At 41.2% G+C, this 21,233-nt stretch overlaps 1 protein-coding gene across 1 annotated transcript in view; it reads left to right on the top strand.

Annotated features, from left to right (window-relative positions):
- Window positions 1–21,233, top strand: part of LOC122938981 (myosin VIIA and Rab interacting protein) — a 570,956-nt gene that overhangs the window by 376,468 nt on the left and 173,255 nt on the right. The window contains exon 4 of the mRNA XM_044294890.1: window positions 20,962–21,098. Within this exon, the coding sequence (XP_044150825.1) occupies window positions 20,962–21,098 (137 nt within the window). The remainder of the gene's footprint in view (window positions 1–20,961; window positions 21,099–21,233) is intronic.

The following is a 21,233-nucleotide window of genomic DNA, read 5'->3' as shown; positions in this document are numbered from 1 at the left end:
CAGTTCAATTCAGTACAATACATAATGTATTGTACTGAATTGAAACAGGAATCAAACCCTGAAAAGGTGTGTGGGACAAATGGGACAAATATAAAAAGTAAAAGAAAAGTGAAAAAAAATGTTTTTTTATAGTAAAAAAAATAATGATTTGAATAAATTAATAATAATAAACTAAAAAAAAGCCCCCTCACAATAAAATAGTGTTTAAAAAAAATTAGAAATAAAAAACAGACATTAGGTATCTTGCTCAATAAATATGTCACATCTACCATCTCAGGTGACTGCTGTAAAGAAATAAAATAAAAACTGAGCAAAATTTTTTATTTTTTGTCACCTTTACAAAATGATGCCAAAAGACATCTGGGAAATTTACAGTAACAACTATTTTATGAGGTATCACAATCTGCTTTAAAAGCAGAGACATTCAAATTTAAATAAAGGTGAAACATATTGACTAAAATTTACCACCAACATGAAGTGCAATGTCTCGAGAAAATAAGTATAAGCGATCCAGGGTTATTACCACATAAAGTGAAACATGTCAGATTTTCAAAATGTGGCTTGGTACTTATGGTGAAAACTGACTTGGTCTTGAAGAGGTTAAACACCCAGAAAACCCCTTGTTACATTATGAACTAAAACGGAGATTGTGTACCAAACCCTGTCATCCAACATCATTAGGCTACTTTTACACTTGCGGCCGAGGATTCCAGCAGGCAGTTCCGTCGCCGGAACTGCCTGCTGGATCCGTCAAAACGTATGCAAACTGATGGCATTTGTCAGACGGATCAGGATCCTGATCCGTATGACAAATGCATTGAAATGCCGGATCCGTCTCTCTGGTGTCATCCAGAAAAACGGATCTGGCATTTATTTTCTTCACATATTTTGCAGTCTGAACATGCGCAGACCGCAATGCCGTCCCCGTTTTGCCGGAACACTCGGCATGAATGCATTTCAATGGGAAAAAAGGCCGGATCCCGCATTCCTGCAAGTGTTCCGGAATTTTGGACGGAGATAAAACCGCATCATGCTGCGGTATTATCTCTATCTTGAAAAGGCAAAAAGACTGAACTGAAGACATCCTGATGCATCCTGAACGGATTGCTCTCCCTAAGACGGAACTCAATGCCGGAAGAGAATAACGCTAGTGTGAAAGTACCCTTAGGCTACTTTCACATTTGTGTTTGTAATTCCGGTAAACAAATCCGTTCAGATTTTGCACTTTAGGATGCATTCATTCCTTTATGATGCAGTTTTGTGAAATCAGAATGGAAAAAAATGGATAGGGCACTAAATACATCGAAAGTCAATGGGTGACAGATCCGGTTTTTCAGTCTCCTTAAAAAAAAAAAAAAAGATCAGTCACCATTGACTTACATTGTTTTCAGTGCCAGATCAGCGGTTTTGTGTCCGTTTACAAAACGGAATGCGGACAGAATGAAAGACATCCTGATGCATCCTGAACAGACCTCTTTCCATTCAGAATGCATGGGGGGATAAAACTGAACCGTTTTTATTCCGGTATTGAGATCCTCTGTCGGATCTCAATAGCGGAAAAACACAACGCAAGTGTGAAAGTAGTCTTATCTGACCTCACTAATGCTCTTCTAGATGAATGTGCTAAAATTTGTACAGACACACTACAAAGTCTTGTAGAAAGCCTTTCCAGAATAGTGGAAACTGTTATACCTTCAAAGAGGGGACAAACTCCATATTTATTACCTATAAATTTAGAATGGGATATCAGCAAAGCTCCTGTAGGTGTAATGTGTAGTTGTCCCAGAAATGTTTTCCATATAGTGTCTGTTAGGCCACATTCACACGTCAGTGTTCGGTCAGTGATTTCCATCAGTGTTTGGTGAGTTATTTCCATCAGTGATTTTGAGCAAAAACCAGGTGCGGCTCTAACCATAGAACAGGCGCAGATCTTTCCCTTATACCTGATTTCTGTGGAGGCTCCAGTCCTGGTTTTGGTTCACGTCACTGATGGAAATCACTGACTAAAACACTGACGTCTGAATGAGGCATTACTGTGCTGCAACATTACTGTGTGCATGAAGCCTGAAGTACATCTTACCTTTAGATTGAATTCAGAACAATTTCATATGTATACTGCTGACCTTCTCATTATTTGTTTTATGTCAGTCACCAGCTACTCACAGACAAAGTAATTTTGTATATTCGGCAGCTATGCTAATGGTCAACTCTCATGTAAATGTGACCGAAAGCTGTGTTTGTATAGGAGAGTGAACCAATATATCTATTTCCAATCTAACTTTTTAATTGATTTCTTGGGAATGACCTATTCAATACAAGGTTCATAACCTAGGACCATTTAAAAAAAAAATGTTGGTTTATTAAAAAAAATTCTGAATAAAGCATGTTACATAACATGTAATATAAATCAAGCAAAATGATTAGTGTCAAAGAACATACAGCACACAGTAATCGTAAACAAGCATGTTGAATGCACATTAAGGAGCAGTAGTGTCTAGACGAGCAGAAGCCAATGTACAGGGATTGATAAACCATGAGGCTCATATCTTCTCAAATTTGTGGGCATTTATGATGGTAGTATACCAATCTTTCATAAGGCAGTATATCAATAAAAATTCATAGCCACTGAAATTCATGATGGCAGACCAATTGGTAATATGAAAATCTCTCAGTATCATCCATAATGCCAAATAGGGACAACTAGGTCAGACTTGGACATGGCCTCCATGGCTGCACATCTGTGGCTTTGTGATGTGGGGATGACCCCAGCTTTGTGGAACCTAACAGTAGTAAGTTAGGATTGGCACGTAATATATAGTTAATAGTTTATGAGTAGCAGCTGGCAAGACCAGCAAATGAGAGGATAACATGTCATCCCAGGTGCCATCAGCCAAGGGCGATACAGTGGTACATCTGGACCATTGTACTCTTGTAGATGGAGAACGTGTGATATGAAACTGATGCAGAAGAGCAGTGTATATAGACGAGGTAGTAGAAGTCGTGTTGCGCGGGGATGAGCCAGAATCCTTTAGAAAGAGGACTAAGTTTTACAGGTACAAAACCAATTTAGATTCTACTTCTTCCCTGGAAAACCTGTGAATATCTACCACAGATATTAATTTAATGGCTAAGGCTTCAATAGCCAAGGCAAAAAGCACAGGAGATAAGGGACATTACTGACAGTTGGCTCTGGCCAAGGAAACAGAGGAGAACAGCTGTCCATTTGTAAGTACCCTAGCCTCCAGTGACATATATAGAAGTTGAAACCAAAGCCAAATGCTTGCAAACATGCCCACAGAATTTTCCACTCAAAGGAATCAAAGGGCTTGGCTGCATCTAAAGAGACCATGACCAGGTCCCAGTAGAGTCATATGTAATACAGTCATGGATTAATACTCGCCTAATATTAGTAGAGGTGAATCTGCTAGGTATTTTGAACTCGAAATTGAGGAAGGCTAATTTTATATCTGCCTCAGAGAACTCTGGCAAGGTGTTCTGGCATAGAACAGCTTGCTGGAGTTCTCTAGATCTGGCATTGCCGGATACTACCTACTTCCCTCCAGAACCTATTGACTATATTGGGGCCCAGCAGAGATCTGGCTTCTACCTAGAAAATTTACCCGAGAATAATCTATACAAAATCTTTGCACACAGCATTTTTTGTATGGCCTATTCCCTGCATTGTCTGCTAGACCTGCTGGACTCAAGAGTGAAAGTAGCCTAAGAAGATTGGCCTATATAACCCACACTCTTGAGTTTCTTTATCAGGTTTGAGCAGTACTATAATAGATGCCTTTAATGGAGGATGGCAGCATTACCCTCTGGAGGCTATCATTATAGACGGCAAGCAGCTGGGGGCAGAATTCGCTAGAGAAGCGTTTAACCACATCTACAGGGAGCCGATCAGGACCTAAGGCTTTACCTAGTTTGAGAGAGGAAAGGCCCATGACAATTTTATCTAAGGTAAGGGGCGCTTCAAAAAGGGCTAGTATGTCACCAGTTAGGGCAGGAAAGACGAGAGCAATAAAACTGGGGTTAAAAAAAAATGAAAACACGGTCTTGTGAGGGGTTATAAACACCAATTATGAGCCTGTGGATGCTCACAGAAAACTCCCAACAAAAAATCTAATTAGAGAAGAAGCTATCCCAGGAGGGGAAAGGTGACAAAGATAAAACCTAACTTTTAATTATAGTCAATAAAAATAAATAATTATGCACTACACTAAATTAGCCATTGGATAACAAATAATCACTAATCAATACACCATACTCAGCCAACCACTGAATTGGGATACTGTAGATCCAATAGTCCAGTAGATGATTGATCACTGGGCACAGATAATTAAGGATAATAATAATTGTAAAGTTCTTACCAATCTTCAAGTGCCTCATATGAATACGATTCATATGCAAGTACTTCAGCTGCAAATGTGGTTCAATTGCATGTAGTTCAGCTTCAAATTCAGGTGGCTAAAGACATCATGTATAGGGAGACAGCGGGAATGTCTGACCCTAAATAACCCTGAGATATGGGAAGGGGCGATATCACTGTAAAACCCTATAAGTACTTCCCAATGTGCCACGTTTTGTTTGATAACTCGTCAGGGGAAACTTCACTTAGGGTATCTTCCAAATATAATAAATACATGGGCATGAAGAAATGTGAGGGTCAAGCCGGTTAGGCCCAGATACCAAAATGTATGATCAATAGGGACATCCCAAATAGGTCAGTGGGCCAAGGTATAGGGAGAGAAAATAAATATGCGTTCCTCATCTAGCAAACCCTTACCAGTGGGTAGGGTTGCTATATGGCTATCCGCAATGAGCAGTGTACGGTATGGCAATTTAAAAGGCCGCACCAGAAATGCCCATCCCCCGGAGCGCCTCCCCGATCACGTGAACGGGCTGACCTGAACCACGTGACGCGTCACATCAGACGCCACGGCAAAAATACTAGACGCAGGCGCGTCGTCGCATGGAACGCAACGCCGGATCACGTCGGGCAGAACCAAGAAAATGGAGATGGACAGGCTCAATGCTTATCAACCGGGACGTCTCAATTTGCATGAGGCGCAGCGGCTGCTGTGGATAGGTGTATAAATGTACTATATCTTCTGGTATCAATACTAGACTTCAAATGAAGTAACAATATGAGCTTCTTAGGCAGTGCCCTAACTAAGGTAACTTACTGATAGGGCTATAGAGGGGGCAATTGGTATGATGAATCTGGATATATGCAGAATTGTAAATAATAAAGGAATACCACCAGATAACTCAGGAAAAACATAATAGTAAATGAAAAAATCATAAAAAATCTAGAAAAGAGGGGGAGCAGGCAAATGGGGTGGTGGAGGGAGATAGTTACACACCCCCCAAACAAAAAAAACATTCCATTACAGATGGGAGCACTAACGTTCAAATGAAGCAACTAAAGTTAAGTTGTTCATTTAGTCCCAGAGGGGCATTGGTATGTGTTTAGCTATGGGTGCATCTTTCATATTGGTAATATAATTACCCCGTGCTTTGCAGTTAATATAATCATGGATGACATAATGCTTTCCAGTTACGTTACTTGTGAAAAGTTTTGGCAATTTGGATTAGTGTTGAGCGTGAATATTCGAATTACAAATATTTATCTCGAATATCGCAACTTCAAGAATTTGCGAATATTTCGAATATAGTGCTATATATTCGCTATATCGAATATTCGTCATTTTTTTACATCTGAAAACATGATTCCTCCCTGCTTCTTGCTTGTGGGCCAATGAGTCATTGGCCCCCAAGCAACTTAAGCAGGGAGGAATCATGACTTTAGATGGGAAAAATTACGAATATTCTAAAAAACAAATATATAGCACTATATCGAATATATTAGTTTTTTAGAATATTCGTCTTTTTTATATATAACCAGTCTTTTTTATAACTGTATAACCAGTTTTGGTGTCTTTTATATTGGAGACCCTAAGTGAAGTTTCCCCTGACGAGTTAGCAAACGAAACGTTGCATGTCGGGAAGTACTTATAGGGTTTTACAGGGATATCACCCTGTCTAGGGTCAGGTAACCGGACGGGGTCGCCCCTTTCAGGGCGAGTGCTCTGTATAGATAGGCAGGCAGGGTGCATATAGTTCCTTCCCATATCTCAGGGTTATTTAGGGTCAGACGTTCCCGCTGTCTCTCTATACATGATGGCTTTGGCCACCTGAATTTGAAGCTGAACTACATGCAATTAAACCGCATTTGCAGCTAAAGTACTTGCATCTGAATCGTATTTGCATGAGGCACTTGAAGATTGGTAAGAACTTTCCAATTATTATTATCCTTAATTATCTGTGCCCTGTGATTGATCATCTACTGGACTATTGGATCTATAGTATACCAATTCAGTGGTTGACTGAGTATGGTGTATTGATTACTGATTATTTGTTATCCAATGGCTAATTAGGTGTAGTGCATAATTATTTATTTTTATTGACTATAATTAAAAGTTAAGTTTTGTCTCCCTCACCTTTCCCCTCCTGGGATAGCTGCTTATATAACTTGTGAGGGGTTAACATAAAAATATGTTTGGAGATGGTCATCTAATTTAATGGACATAGGGAATTGGGATAGCCAGAAAGGGTGAAAGCACCTGGGCAGAGTAGGCGACTGAGAAGAACGGCATTCAGTAAGTTGTGTTGAGTTACAGTTGGAGAATAAGCTACGTGTGAGAGAATTGCAAGTGTACTGTTTAACAGTGGGGTTAATATATCTCCAAGCATCCTTTGATTCAGTGGCCTCCAACCATTGTGATAGATGTGATAAGCTTGCAGCAGGCTGCAAGGAAGATCTACTGTAGATAACCTATCTAGGGAGGAGTTTGGGACCAGATTGAGATCCTCAGAACAGACCACAAAATAACCTGAAAAATCTAATGCAAACAATAGGACCTGTCTCAGCAGGCTTAGATTAGCCAGTGGGGGATTGTATATAAAGAAGAAAACATATTTCAATCATCAATAGTTGAAGCCAGAAAAACATGAGTTCCCCTCTGGAGCTGACAAAGTGATTTCTTAATCTATAATGTCTGGTGTCACAAGAGTGATGCATCCAATCCACCCATCCACAGCATAGAGCAAGGGTTTGTTATGGGAGTAAATGAGTTTCAAGAAAGCACACCACACCACATCTGGAAAATAGGCTTGGGCAAATGAGATCACTAAGTTGCCCTTTAGTGGGTGACCCAAGCAACGTAGATTCCACACTAGAATATTAATCTGAGAGGCAGCCATCATGTGAGTAAGCTATGTATGAACTGCAGGATAAAGACTAGTGGGTCTAATCCAGAAGCCACCGCCTCCCATCCCCACAGGCCCAAACCCACTCCCCTCTAGAAAGCCTGAACAACCATATAAAATGTAAAAAATGTATAACATACAAAATAGAGCTGCAAAACTGATCATCCATAAGGAATTTTTCAAAATCCAACCTAATAGCAGAAAAAATGTGGGTTATCACCAATAAAAGAAGAGAAAAAAAGGGGAGGACAAAGAAAAGAAATAGATGAAAGAATCAAAACAAATAGACAAAAAGGTTCCTCAAAAGAACCTACTGCCCCCCCCCCCCCCAAAAAAAATAAAAACTCCCCACCTACACTAGGTCCAACAGGTGGGTTTGGTGCCAAACTAAAACTACAGTATCCGAGGATGGGCATGTAATTCCAGACTTCAGTGGAGAATGATCAGTCCCGGGAGCTTTCGAGCCGGAGATCCAGAGATAGTTTCTAGCCATATGGTGATCTCAAAAGGAGAGGTGAAAAACTTCAGTTGATTTTGCCACACCACCCAAAGGCGAGCTGTGAATGCCATGGAGTATGTTCTTATCCTGCAGATGCTTCTTAATGGCAGTAAAGATGGTCCTTCGATTCTGGAAAAGTGAGGGAAAATAAAACAGTTAAATTAGTCAGCTTAACAGTGCCCTTCTGACAAGCCAAGGTAAGGATTTTATCCCGATCCTTGCAATTCAATATACGCATAAGAAAGGGTTTCAGAGGGGCACTAGGAGGGAGTGGACTGGTGGGAACCCTATTAACCTTTTCCACCAGGAATACCAGTGAGAAAGTATCTTTTCCAAAGATCTCCTTGAGCCATCTTTCAGCTAAATGCTCCAGATTCTGCCCCTCCGATAGTTCCAGGGGCGTAGCTATAGGGGGTGCAGAGGTAGCAGTTGCTACCGGGCCCAGGAGCCTGAGGGGCCCAAAGACCCCCGTGCCACATAAGACACCGGCATTATAGAAAGTGCATGCCGGTCAATTTACATCTCTGGCTGAAGGGAAGGGGTTAAGTCAAGAATTTGGCATGAGAGGGTGCCCTTTCAATGTTTGCCTCAGGCAGCAGGAAGGATATGTGCTCCCCTGCCCCTTGCCAACAAGCACTGAGGGACGGGGGCCCAAGCTGAACTATGTAGATAACGAAGCCGGCCGACACTCGCTTGTCTGTGCATGCTGCCAAGGGAAGGAGCGAACCCCACTTGCGCCATATGAAAGATCCCAGACGTCGTGTCGCATATGTATACTTTATTCCAATCATATGTCCCAGCAACCAGGCGTTTCGGCTATATGCCTTCATCGACAGGTACATCCTTATACATACACATGCGATATATATATATGAGAAACCAACCAGGCTACTCTTAATGACATCAGACACCCAAATTGGGCAGTAACCCACAGGTGTTAATCAATCCACTGCAAAACAAAGTAACATAAGAAAAAACTAAAGGAAACTATACACAATAGAATAATAACAAAATACTACTTTTATAAACAAAGGATATTACTTTTATAAACAAAGGATATTACTGTGTCACCACCAGGATCCTTCAATGAGGAGCAGAGGTCTCTGGAAATATAATATGAAACAATCATCAGAAAATATAAGGGAAGAAGAATTAAAAATGTATAATTTCATAATCCCTGTTAAGGCCTCTAGGATGTAACGTATCTAGCACATAAATCCAGTATGTTTCCCTGCGCAATAAAAGCTTCTTGATGTCACCTCCTCTTTTATTTGCTCCAACACCTGAAATCTCAGTTGAGCTATGGTGTGTTTGTGTTTAGCAAAATGATGGGGGATGGGTAGCATTAGGTTCTTAGTCCTAATCGTTTATTTGTGCTTACAAATCCGATCTCTAATGGCCTGCATCATCTCTCCAATATATAATAAGCCACAAGGGCATTTTATGAGATAGATCACATTAGTAGATTCGCAAGTGAAAAAAACCTTCTACTTCAAAGGAGCGTCCTGTATAGGGATGATGGAACACGGGGCCTTTTATTATATGCGAGCACTGGACACCATGGAGGCACGGGAACGTGCCCTTTCTCTGCGTAGATAGCACACTTTGTCTCAATGTTTCCTTTCTGCTAATCCCTATAACTCGGGTTTCTCGGATTTTTAAATTCCTCCTTTTGGATATGCTTTCTCCAGTAGATGCCAATGTTTCCAGATTATTTTGTCAAAACCTGCATTATAGGGATGAAATTTGTGTGTAAATGTCACTCTTGGTGGTTTTACATTAGTGGGAGGGTGTGTTGGTTTATCTAATCCTTTTTTCGCTTCATCCAAAATAGGAAAGGATATCCCTTCTCCTCAAATCTCTTTGTTATCTTTTCCAGTCTCAATCTTCGTATCTCAGGGTCTGTAACTATATGTTTGACCCTTTGGTTTTGAGATTTAGGTATAACCTTTTTCAAAGATGGTGGGTGAGCACTAGTAAAGTAAAGGATACTGTTCCTATCAGTTTCTTTTCTATAAAGATCTATGGATAAGCAACCATACTGATCTTTTATCACTCTAGTATCCAAAAAACTTACCAACTTTTTATCATAAATCAACGTAAACTTTAAAACATCACAAGCTGTATTCAAATGGTCAAGAAAGGACAGAAGGGATTCACATCGCCCCGCCTATACGCAGAATATGTAATCTATAAATCTTTTCCAAATAAGGACATTGTCCTTGTATAAAAGCGTATTATATGCATGTGTCTCTTCAAATGATGACATAAACGCGTTAGCGTAGGGCCACTTTCAAACCCACCTCAGTCCCCCGTCTCTGTAAATAGTAGCCATCCTCAAACATAAAGTAATTTTCAAACAGAACAAGATGTAACAACTGTAAAAAGAACTCTTGTTCAATTGCCGTATAACTGCTGTTTTTCAATAACATAGCCACAGCCTGGATGCCCTCTCCATAATCAATTGATGTGTATAAGCTCACCACATCTATGGTCACCAAAACACTCCCTGGGGGAACAGAGTGTAACTCAGTTATTGTTCTCAGAAAGTGTGGTGTGTCCAATAAAAAGGACTGATGTCATTAAGAGTAGCCTGGTTGGTTTCTCATATATATATATATATATATATATATATTGCATGTGTATGTATAAGGATGTACCTGTTGATGAAGGCATATAGCCGAAACGTGTCCTAGTTGTTGGGACATATGATTGGAATAAAGTATACATATTTTTGAAGACACGACTGCTGTGATCTTTCATATGCCTCCGATAGTTCTGGCAGTCCGATGACTCTAAAATTGTTATAGAGGAGCCTATTTTCAAGGTTGTCCGTCTTAGCCTGCCAATGCTTCGCTGAATTAGCCATAGAATTAACATTTGCTACCATGGGAAGAGAACGCGATCATCCATTGCAGAGATTCAGTCCTTAGCAGCAGTGACATGCTCCCAGGGCCAGAAATCATGACACAGGAGGCTAACATCCACATGCACTTTGTCCAGCTTACTGGTCACAATGGCTTGGCAGGCAATGATGGCTGAAATTAGCTGATCGGAGACCGGTTGTAAGGAAAGTTTGCCAGGTTGTTCAGTCTGTAGCTCACATACTGGTGCCTCATTTCCAGTAGAAACAAGTGGTTCAGTACCATGTTGTTTGCACACAAAGTGCTCCATCGTCTGAGCTTGTGTATTCTAGCAAATCTTAACAATTTTCCGCCAATTTAGGACAGATGGACTTCTCCAGCTGGCCATAAAGGAACAGTCCCAAATTTGGTTAGCTTAGACAGTGCCAGGATAGGTATCAGGAGACTATAAACAGCTGGAGCTTTACACGTCTGCTCACGAAGCCTCCACCCCAGGGCCATCTTCTTAAGGGGCTACTTACATGACCATATCTGTTTTATGGTCCACAAATCTGGATCCATATCTGGCTTTGGCTCAAAAGTTGCATTAAAAACTGTCTTTAAAAAAAAAAACTGTGTGCACCCTTAAAGAGGACCTGTAACCCTTGCTCATTAATATGTTTTAACAATTACTTGCATCCACCTTTTGATAACAATTCTGGAGCACCGATTCTTATGACTCTATGTTGTGTCATTACTTTATTATTCCTGCTAGAAGTTATGAATACATTACCCAGAGTTTGCAATAAAGGTGCATATGGGTGTCACCAGTTGATGGTGTGTCTCTGCACAGTATGACACTATCCAATCAGTGCTGCCAGTGTCAGACTGTGCAGGGACACACCTCCAACTGATAATGCCCATCTGGATCTTTAATGTTAATCCTTAGCAGAACCAGGAAATTTAGACAGCTGCCAGAATAAGATTCACATAGTAATGCATTGTAGACTATAATGTACAATAGAAAAAAAGACAATGCAGCAGCACCCTGCAAATCAGATAAAGTACAATAATGCCATAGTCACAAAAAATATTATAGTGCTAATGCTACGCTTATTTATAAAGTGAGATGGTTGACAAATGCATTTTGTACAAAACCATCTGAGCCCGTCTACCGGACGTCAAGGCGATCTGTGTAAGACGGGTCCTAACACTAAATACTACCTGTTATGCGCCAAAATGGCCACAATAAAATTCAGGGAGTATTGGATCCACATCCACTCTGCCTTTTACCATTTTTGGTGCCAAAATGGCCTCCATTACTTACAAAGGATGCAGGTACCAACATGCAAGCCAAGCCCACTCCACACCTTTCCTTGTGCCAGTCGGCTTTCAATGAATGTAGTGAGAGCAGGCCACAGCCTTATACTGAGACTAATTAAAATCAGCCTATGGGGCAGACAGACTGATCAGGAGTGCCAAATCTCCAGTGCTGTAAATCTGCAAAGAAAAGGGGGTTAGTCAGTACCTCCCAATGCGCAGGTGCACGATGCCATGGCTAAAAACATAGAGAAACAATGGGGAAATGCAGCAGCACCCTGCTAACCAGAAAAAGTACAATGATGCCATAGTCACAAAAAATGTTATAGTGCTAATGCTACGCTTATTTATAAAGTGAGATGCTTGGCCAATGCATTTTGTACAAAACCATCTGAGCCAGTCTGCTGAACGTCAAGGCGATCCTTGTAAGACAGGTCCTAACACTAAATACTACCTGTGCCCTGCTCTCAATACATTCATTGGAAGCCGTCTGGCACAAGGAAAGGTATGGAGTGGGCTCAGTATGCATGTTGGTAACTGCATCCTTTGTAAGTAATGGAGGCCATTTTGGCACCAAAAATGGTAAAAGGCAGAGTGGACCCAGCATGCATGTGGATCCAACACTTCCTGAACTTTATGGCGGTCATTTTGGCGTATAACAGGTAGTATTTACTGTTAGGACCCGTCTTACAGAGATCGCCTTGACGTTCGGCAGACTGGCTCTGATGGTTTTGTACAAAATGCATTTGCCAAGCATCTTACTTTATAAATAAGCGTAGCATTAGCACTATAATAATTTTTGTGACTTTGGCATTATTGTACTTTATCTGATTTGCAGGGTGCTGCTGCATTCCTCTTTTTTCTCTCTATGTTTTTAGCCATGGCAGCGTGCACCTGCGCATTGGGAGGTGCTGACTAACCCCCATTTATAATGTACAATGTAATAACATTTCTTCAGTATGCTGTTGTGAGATCAATAAAGAGCCTCCACTTTTTAGAACATTCCTTTTATAACAGTTTGTGAATTTGCTGACCTGCCGTGCAGAAGACATTCAAAATTCCTCCAACATCCATTCTCCAATGACAAAAGATACTGATACTATATGTCAGTCTGTAATCAGAGCAACTTCCAAATACCTGTAGAAGCAGGGCTTTTTTTCTCAGAGAAAAGGTGGTGGAACTCACCCCCCCCCCCCCTCACATGGCCACACCCCTACCCACCCCTAGGACCACCCCCTAAAACCGCCCCTTTAGAGAACAGGGATGCAAGTAAAATTTGGTGGGGGGCTATAAAAGTCCAGCCCAGCAAAGAAACTCCCCAGATGGTGATGGCACTGTTAATGGGGGATATGGGGATGGCACTGTTAATGGGGGATCTGGGGATTTCACTGTTATGGGGTGGAGGATCTGGGGATGGCACTGTTATGGGGTGGAGGATCTGTGGATGGCACTGTTATGGGGGATCTGTGGATGGCATCCACAGATCCCCATCCTATAACAGTGCCATCCACAGACCCCCCCCACCCCATAACAGTGCCATCCACAGACCCCCCCACCCCATAACAGTGCCATCCACAGACCCCCCACCCCATAACAGTGCCATCCACAGACCCCCCACCCCATAACAGTGCCATCCACAGACCCCCCCACCCCTTAACAGTGTCATCCACAGACCCCCCATTGCCGCTCCAGTACAGTTATAAAATGTGTAATTCAATTAATAATGATTCATGCTGCCCCCTCTGTAGTATAACATTCAATATATCCTACTCACAGGGCTACTGTTATATCGTAATGCAGGCCGGCCGGGCAGACGAGCCGCAGCGTGACTGACTGACGTCACGTGCCTGCGCCGCCTGCTTCATTCATAAAGTAGGCCAGTCACGCTGCCGGTCGTCTGCCCGGCCGGTCTGCATTACGATATAACAGTAGCCCTGTGAGTAGGATATATTGAATGTTATACTACAGAGGGGGCAGCATGAATCATTATTAATTGAATTACACATTTTATAACTGTACTGGAGCGGCGGGGCCCCCAGCTCCTCCTCCCAGTCCCTCCCCGCTGATACATCGCAGCCTGCCATGCTGGAGCATGGCAGGCTGCGATGTCAAAAGATGGCGGAACGCCGTTCTGGTGCGTTCCGCCAGAAAAAAAGCCCTGTGAAGAATCTAGCTCCCTAGTACAGCTGCACTTCAAGGGAAAGTCCCCCATGTGTCTTTCTCCGTGTAGGTTTTTCTGAGGATAGAAGGGTTATCAACATGAAGTCTAGGAGAGAGAGATGTGATGCAATAATAAACCCTCAACTATGACAAGAAAAAACTTGAGTTTTAAGCCTCGGAATGTAAGCAAGACTGTTTCCATTCCCTGACAGCAATAAGATGCCTTGAAAATGGTGGTTAATTGAAACACAAAACATGTTGGAAAGTTGCGCGGCAAAGGATCCTCCTTTGTATTTTCTGGCAAAAAAGGACAAAATGCTGCTAACTGCCAGAATCCATACTGGAAACCCAATGGATCTCATTATAGTTAGTAGGATAAGCTGGGCAGTGTAAGGGCTGTTTCACACGAGCGGATGCCGTGCGTGACATCCGCTGCGTGAATGACAGCCAAGACCCGCTGCAGACAGAAGAAGCACGGAGTATTAACATGACTGATAATGCTCCGTGCCTCTCTGTGATCTTTTTACTACAAAACCACGGTGACAACTTTATCTCGCTGTGATTTCGTAGTAAAAAGATCAGAGAGGCACGGAGCATTATCAATCATGTTAATACTCCGTGATTCTGTCCACAGCGGGTCTTTGCTCTCCTTTACGCAGCGGCATCCACTCCTGTGAAACAGCCCTAAGGTGTCCGGCATATGCCAAATCCAGCTATTCCCCTTTTCTGTTCCTATACAGGAAAAGAAAAATGGAATTTTGTTACAAAATAGTCAGCCTGCAGAAGTCAAATTACTGATCCCTATCCTTCCTTTTAATAATACACTGCTGTTCTCTCACTATCTACCAGCTCATGGGATCTTATAAACAGCGAGACTTCTCCCACAGGATCTTCAGTCATTTTCCATTTTGCAAAAGATTCTGCCTTATAATATTCAATTAGTGTTACATTTCTAAAAATAATCGAGTAGTATTTAGAAAGGTTAGAGGTAGGTAGGAACAAAGAGAAGGAAGCAGCAAAATTTTTTAAAAAATGGAAAAAACTGGTTGAGCATATCCTGACGAGGGAAGAAATTAAAGAATTAGTAACCCCATTCAAGAATACCAAATGGTATCTGGAGGCAAGTTTGAAAGGAACTCTTGGTTCATTGAGCATCTAGGTGTCGGTTCCTAATTGTCCTCATAAGCCTGGATTTTGAGAGGAGGCGAACAGGATTGGTATGAGTAGCAGAAGTTGGGAGGGATATAGGGAGGGTGGGTAGTTGGGGTGGGGAGGATAAAATGAAAAATGAGATGTATTTTAATGCAGGCATCACGAAATGTGAGTATATGTCTCTTGCAATGTATACTGGCTGTATTCTATGACTGTATGCGACATGCATCTGAATAAAGAAATGTTATAAAAAAAAAATATATATAAAATAATCGAGTATTGCATGTGCCTTATATAACAAAAGGAAATGATGGAGAATATTGACTCATCAGTTTGCTGTCACAAATATACTATATAACAGGGTGGTTGGGAGATTTCCTTGTCGGAGCTAAAGCAATTAGGGTGTTCAGATGGGCCATCATTGCAGCAGGAAATCATCTGTAGTTTGTCGCAGACTTTGGTGTGGATTGACAGATTATATGGCCGCACAGTATTTCCTTTATCCTGTACTGCACTAATCTTTGGAATCAGTGTGGGGAAGAAAAAGGAAACACAGAACCCAATCAGTCTGAGAAGGTTTGATTTTGTTTCCTGTCATAGCAGAATAAAACTGTTAGAGACCGTCTGAACAATATAAACATAACCCCTAGACCACCAGAGATTTACTATTAAAATATGCCACCAATAACTAATACTACCCTACACCACCAAAGATGTCTGTATTAATTTCTTCACTGCCCTAGGCCTCCAAGGATGTCTGCATTAACCCCTTATTACCCTACATCACCAGGAATATTTCTGATAACTCCTTCATTCACCTATGCCGCAGGAGATGGCTCCATCTTCACCGCTATTAATCCACCTGGGAAAACATACCTCTCTGATATCATTCCAGTGCTTCCCAGATCCCCAGTTAGTCTTGCCTTCCTAGTCTCTCTCAAGATGAAGGAAATTGATCAGAAGTACTTTTCTACAGACCGTTAAGATTTACTCTAGGTGCTTATGGTGGACCTGGTACAATCTGCATATCCAACAATGAAGAAATCCACATCCCTCAAGTTCATTAGCGTTCCAGTATTTTAGTAGACAAATTCATACAAAGTCATTAGATGTGTGTTATCAGAGTCATTAAACTGAATGTTACATTCTGTCCTCCGCGATGCAGCCATTCCTATAGCAGCTTCATCATTTTGGCAATAGGAGGAAAAGGGGGGTCTGCAGAAATATATCCAGTGACTAAGGCCAAGTTCACACTTCAGTTATTTGGTCAGTTATTATCATCAGTTATTGTGATCCAAAACCAGGAGTTAAGCCTACCCAAACATCAGGTGTAATGGAAAGGTTTGCACCTGTTCTGTATTTTTGACCAACACCTGGTTTTGGCTCACAATAACTGATCAAAATAACTGACCAAATACCTGAAGTGTGAAGTCACCCTTGGGCTACGTTCACATATCCGTTTACAAACTCTAGTAGTCTATTCTGGAAGAGAACAGACTACTGGAGTTACCGTATCTGGCATAGCTGGATACTGCCACACACAACCGGATTCCCTTTGACTACAGTGGAATCATGCAAGGATCCAGCCTCAGAAATGCTGGAATAGCCTGCTGGATCAGGCTACCAGAGATGTGAATGTAGCATAAGGGTGGTGACCACCTTCTTTTCACAAAACATGGTGAGAGGTTGTCACAAAATATCATCTTAACAGTATATGTATAGAATTCTCATTATTCAAAATGCCTTTAAAAAAAACTTTCATGAGAGCAGAATTTTCTCAATAAATCCCAGTGGAAACATTATCTGCTGTAGCAGATGTGACACAAACTTGCGTGGAATTCCTCCCACTCAAGCAGTAGGAAGCATAGTCTTTGCAGAGTAAACTTGATTATTATTACGTGCTAATTATGAATCCAGAACCTCACACGTTATACTGTCTAGATGAAGAGAGAAATACTTTAGTGAATGCGTGTTACCTTCCTCAGAAACGTGGTTACAGCAAATGATTACAAGCCATTTTCATATTGAATGGCTCCTAACAACCAAGACACAAGTAGTATAAATCGTCATGCAATTTCAATCTGGTATAGGCAGAACCCTGAGGTTATCATCTCTTATCAAGCTATGTTGCACAATAGGATCTGATGCTGGAGTGATTAACCATTCCCAGACTAATGTCATATAGTCATAATTATTGTTGTTCAAAGCATAAATGGATTTTCAGTCATTGCAGCACAAATACTTCACCCACAGACTTCTATACGGAATATGGGATTCTAGAAGAAAGAGCTTATGATCTTTTGTCCTTTTTTGCAAGATCAGTGCCTACAACCTTTTTCTGCAAAAGTACATCACCACCAGTATTTCTGCCATTGCATTGTGCAGGAGACCACAGCTGCTGTTGTCTAGTGCAGAAGATAAGGGTTTTAGGTAATTAGGGTTTTTATAAGTTAACTACTTAGCAATGCAGTGGTCAGTTAACCCCTTTGATTTTCCTTTTTTTACATTTTCATTTTTTTACTCCCTGCCTTCCCGGATCTCATTTTTTGTGGGGCAAGTGGCACTTTCTAATGGTACCATTTAATTTTGCATGCAATATAGAGAGAAGCTGGGAAAAAAAGCCAAATTCCAAAATTCCCCCCAAAAATAAATAAAATGTAATTCAGTTTTATGGGTTTTGTCTTTACGGCAGTCTCTATGTGGTAAAACTGACCTGTTACCTTCATTCTCCGGGTCAGTACGATTACAACTATACCACATTTATAAAGTTTTTTTTTCTAATATAAAAAATAAGTAAAAGCTTTAAAAAAAAAAAATTGTGCATGGCCATATTCTGACCCCCATAGCCTTTTTTTATAGTTGAGGGCTCATGTTTTAGGGCAATCTGTAGTTTTCATTTATATAATTTTGGAGTATTATGACTTTTTAATCACTAATCACTTGTTCACGCAAGGGATAAATACATTTATATTTTAATGGTATTGGCATTTTGGGATGCAACAGCAAACAAACAGCTCCTCCGATCTCAGCCCGGGGAAGCCATTTGGGCCAGTGGAGCATAGTACTCCCAGGGAAAAGCCAATCAGATGCCATGGTCACAATTGAACATGGAATATGAGGGGTTAAATGTCTGTTATCTGCATTATCACTAATCATTAGCACCGGCTGCCTGATGTGTAAAACAGCAGGCATCCGGTTGCTATGGCGCCTGCTCCGATCCAGAGAGGGTGCCATCTTTAAAGGTCTGACTTACTGCAAGAGTAAGTTGGGAAAGGGTTAAAGTTATCCTCCAGTTCAAGTTCAAGAACTCAATTCTCATTAACAAGGAAACAAACAGAACATATACATGGTGGCCTCCTTTTCATCTTTTCAGCTGCAGATCCTCTTCTGTCATCCAAGATGGCCACACTCCCATATTGTGCATTTGGTAATCCAAGTGTCTTCCTGCTGTCCACGGATTGGCCAGCACTGCTCACATGAGCTGGCCAATCTAAGAGCAGGGCTAAACAAGCAGGAAGTGTCTTGGACTACAAAAGCATAGTATGCTTCAGGTAGTCTGAAAAACAGTGCAGTTATCTTGGATGACAGAAGAGTAGATTGAGAATCTACTCTGAGAAAAGAACACTCATTTTATGTGGTGCCCAAGGTGGCCAAACGTAAGAATCAGCTAACGTAAGAAGGCTGTGCTACACTGTTTCTGCAACGCCTATAGAAGTGATTGGGTGGCCCCAGAGTAATGGAAACAGCATAGCTTGCTGTGCTCCATGAATGGATGAGATGGAAATACCCTATCAAGGACCTATAATAGGCAGCACTGGTATGGTAAATGAGCCCAGTAGGTCTGTTTTTACTAACTACAGTAAATCAATGTACACAATTAATATGGTACAACTGATAGAGACAGTTTGTAGGCAATCACTATGCTTGGCCTTTGGGTCAAAACTTCTACTATTAATTGTTGACTGTGCAGACAAGTTCCAAAGTACAAATTTAATTGCAATTTCATTACAGTTCAGTTGTTCTACCTAATTAGATGAGTTACATTTCAGGCAAAACATGACAATATTCCCTGCGACTGATGGCCCCAATTGCCTTTACCTTCCTGCATCTATCATACGCTTGAATTCAATAATTATTCTCACTATTTATTGGCTGATCATGGAAAAATACCCAACTAGAATTCATCAGTACAGCACGTTGATAACAAATGAAGCAGTTATGTGAAGTAAATGACCCCAGCCTTCTGGAGCCCGATCACTATTTTTCTGGATATATCTATGAAGGAAGGGTTTTGTTTTAGGAATGATCAGCATGTTTAAGTCGATGGATAAGAGATTTTAGTCTTTCTGAGTGGTTCATATGCTTCCACTGACAAACTTTGTATGACAGTATAATGTAAAGGGTTATTGCATTTTTACAATATCAATTGCTAATTTTATATTCTACTCTGTGCAAGTATGTGAATGTGACTTTAGCTTACTTAAAGAAGGTCTTCACATACTGTATGCAATCTACTTATTCTAGAATTGAATTTGTGGGGTGATATTCACTGTTTCCTGCCTGATGCAAGTTGGAAAAAACAGTCTTAAGCCTATTGTGGACAGAGGCCGCACCCTAGACCAAGACAATTCTTGTAGCCCATTGATGCATTTAAATTGATGTCACTACATATGTTAAATGTGCTGAATGTGCAAATTGTAACAGGAAGGTGGCTAGAAAAATTATTGAAAAGCCACCTGGTTTTTGCAACTAGACCATGTGGCGGGCAGTCTCTGTGCATTTATTCTGTATATTTCAATTTTTTTCATTATTAGGGTCCATTCACACGTCCTGGTAATGGGTCTGCATCCGTTCCCCATTTTTGCGGGACGGGTGCAAACCCATTCATTTTCTATGGGGCCGCAAAAGATGTGGACAGCATACAGTGCAGCCACGGAAAAGGAATTTCTATCAATGTTCCGGCCATATACGGTTGGCCGGTGTCCATGTTTTGCAGATCCTCAATTTGCAGACCACAGACCAGTTGCGGACGTGTGAATAGACCCTTAACCTCTTTTACAATCTGTGGGGATTCGCTCTGGTAGTTAGGACTAGCGGATGCAGTATAGAGGCAAAGTACACAGTTCGCGAATCAAACAGCGGTGTTTATTCACACATTGGTATATAACAAAATGCAGATAAGGTGCATCATAAAACGCAGGTAGCTTGGTGTTTGTTCACACACAAGGAAAGTCCATAAACAATAAGTCACATCAAGTCCATAGGCGGCCTGTTCGCCTTTAGAGGGGCCTGAGTCCTCAAACCTCAAATCCCAGCACAGCCCTCAGTTCACAGCACACAGACTACTGAGCTCCAGTGTCAGAGGGAGGTAAATCCACCCACCCAGCACTTTGACTACTCCCAATAAGAGCCAGCCCGGATCACCTATGACAGCCATGCTAAATCTAAGGTGTCAATTAGCAATAGCTGCTGCTGACACATAAAATACCGGCTGGAACCTTGGTGACACATACCTTCCATCCACGATGATTCCAGGTACCTTCTTACAAATCTTACACTCAAAAAACACTGCTCTCTGTGACACATACTTTATTGCTAAGGAATGGAGAAGGGGCTTGATCTGGGTGTAGTGACTATCCATTATAATTTTATTATAATGTTTAATACTTAAGTATTAAATACACTTCAACCTTACTTATGGTGTTATTACAGGCTTTTGAGAACCCAGTCACTGGAATGGTACTACAACAATGTCAAAAGCCGCTTCAAACGTTTCGGCAGTGCAAAAGTGCTGAAGAATTTGTACAGAAAGCACAGATTGGAGACCGGAGCCTGTGTAGATATTGCAGGTAAGACTTTTCTCTACAATCTCAATGTCACTCCCATTATATTAATATCAGTCACTATATTTCCCTGTGACTTTGGAACTCTTAGTCTGAAGACTTGGTTGTATATAAATTACTAATTGCTCATATATAAACTTT

This window comes from Bufo gargarizans, chromosome 5 (genome assembly GCF_014858855.1).
Source record: "Bufo gargarizans isolate SCDJY-AF-19 chromosome 5, ASM1485885v1, whole genome shotgun sequence".
In the NCBI taxonomy this organism is placed as follows: domain Eukaryota; kingdom Metazoa; phylum Chordata; class Amphibia; order Anura; family Bufonidae; genus Bufo; species Bufo gargarizans.
This window is presented reverse-complemented; position numbering and strand designations above follow the sequence as displayed.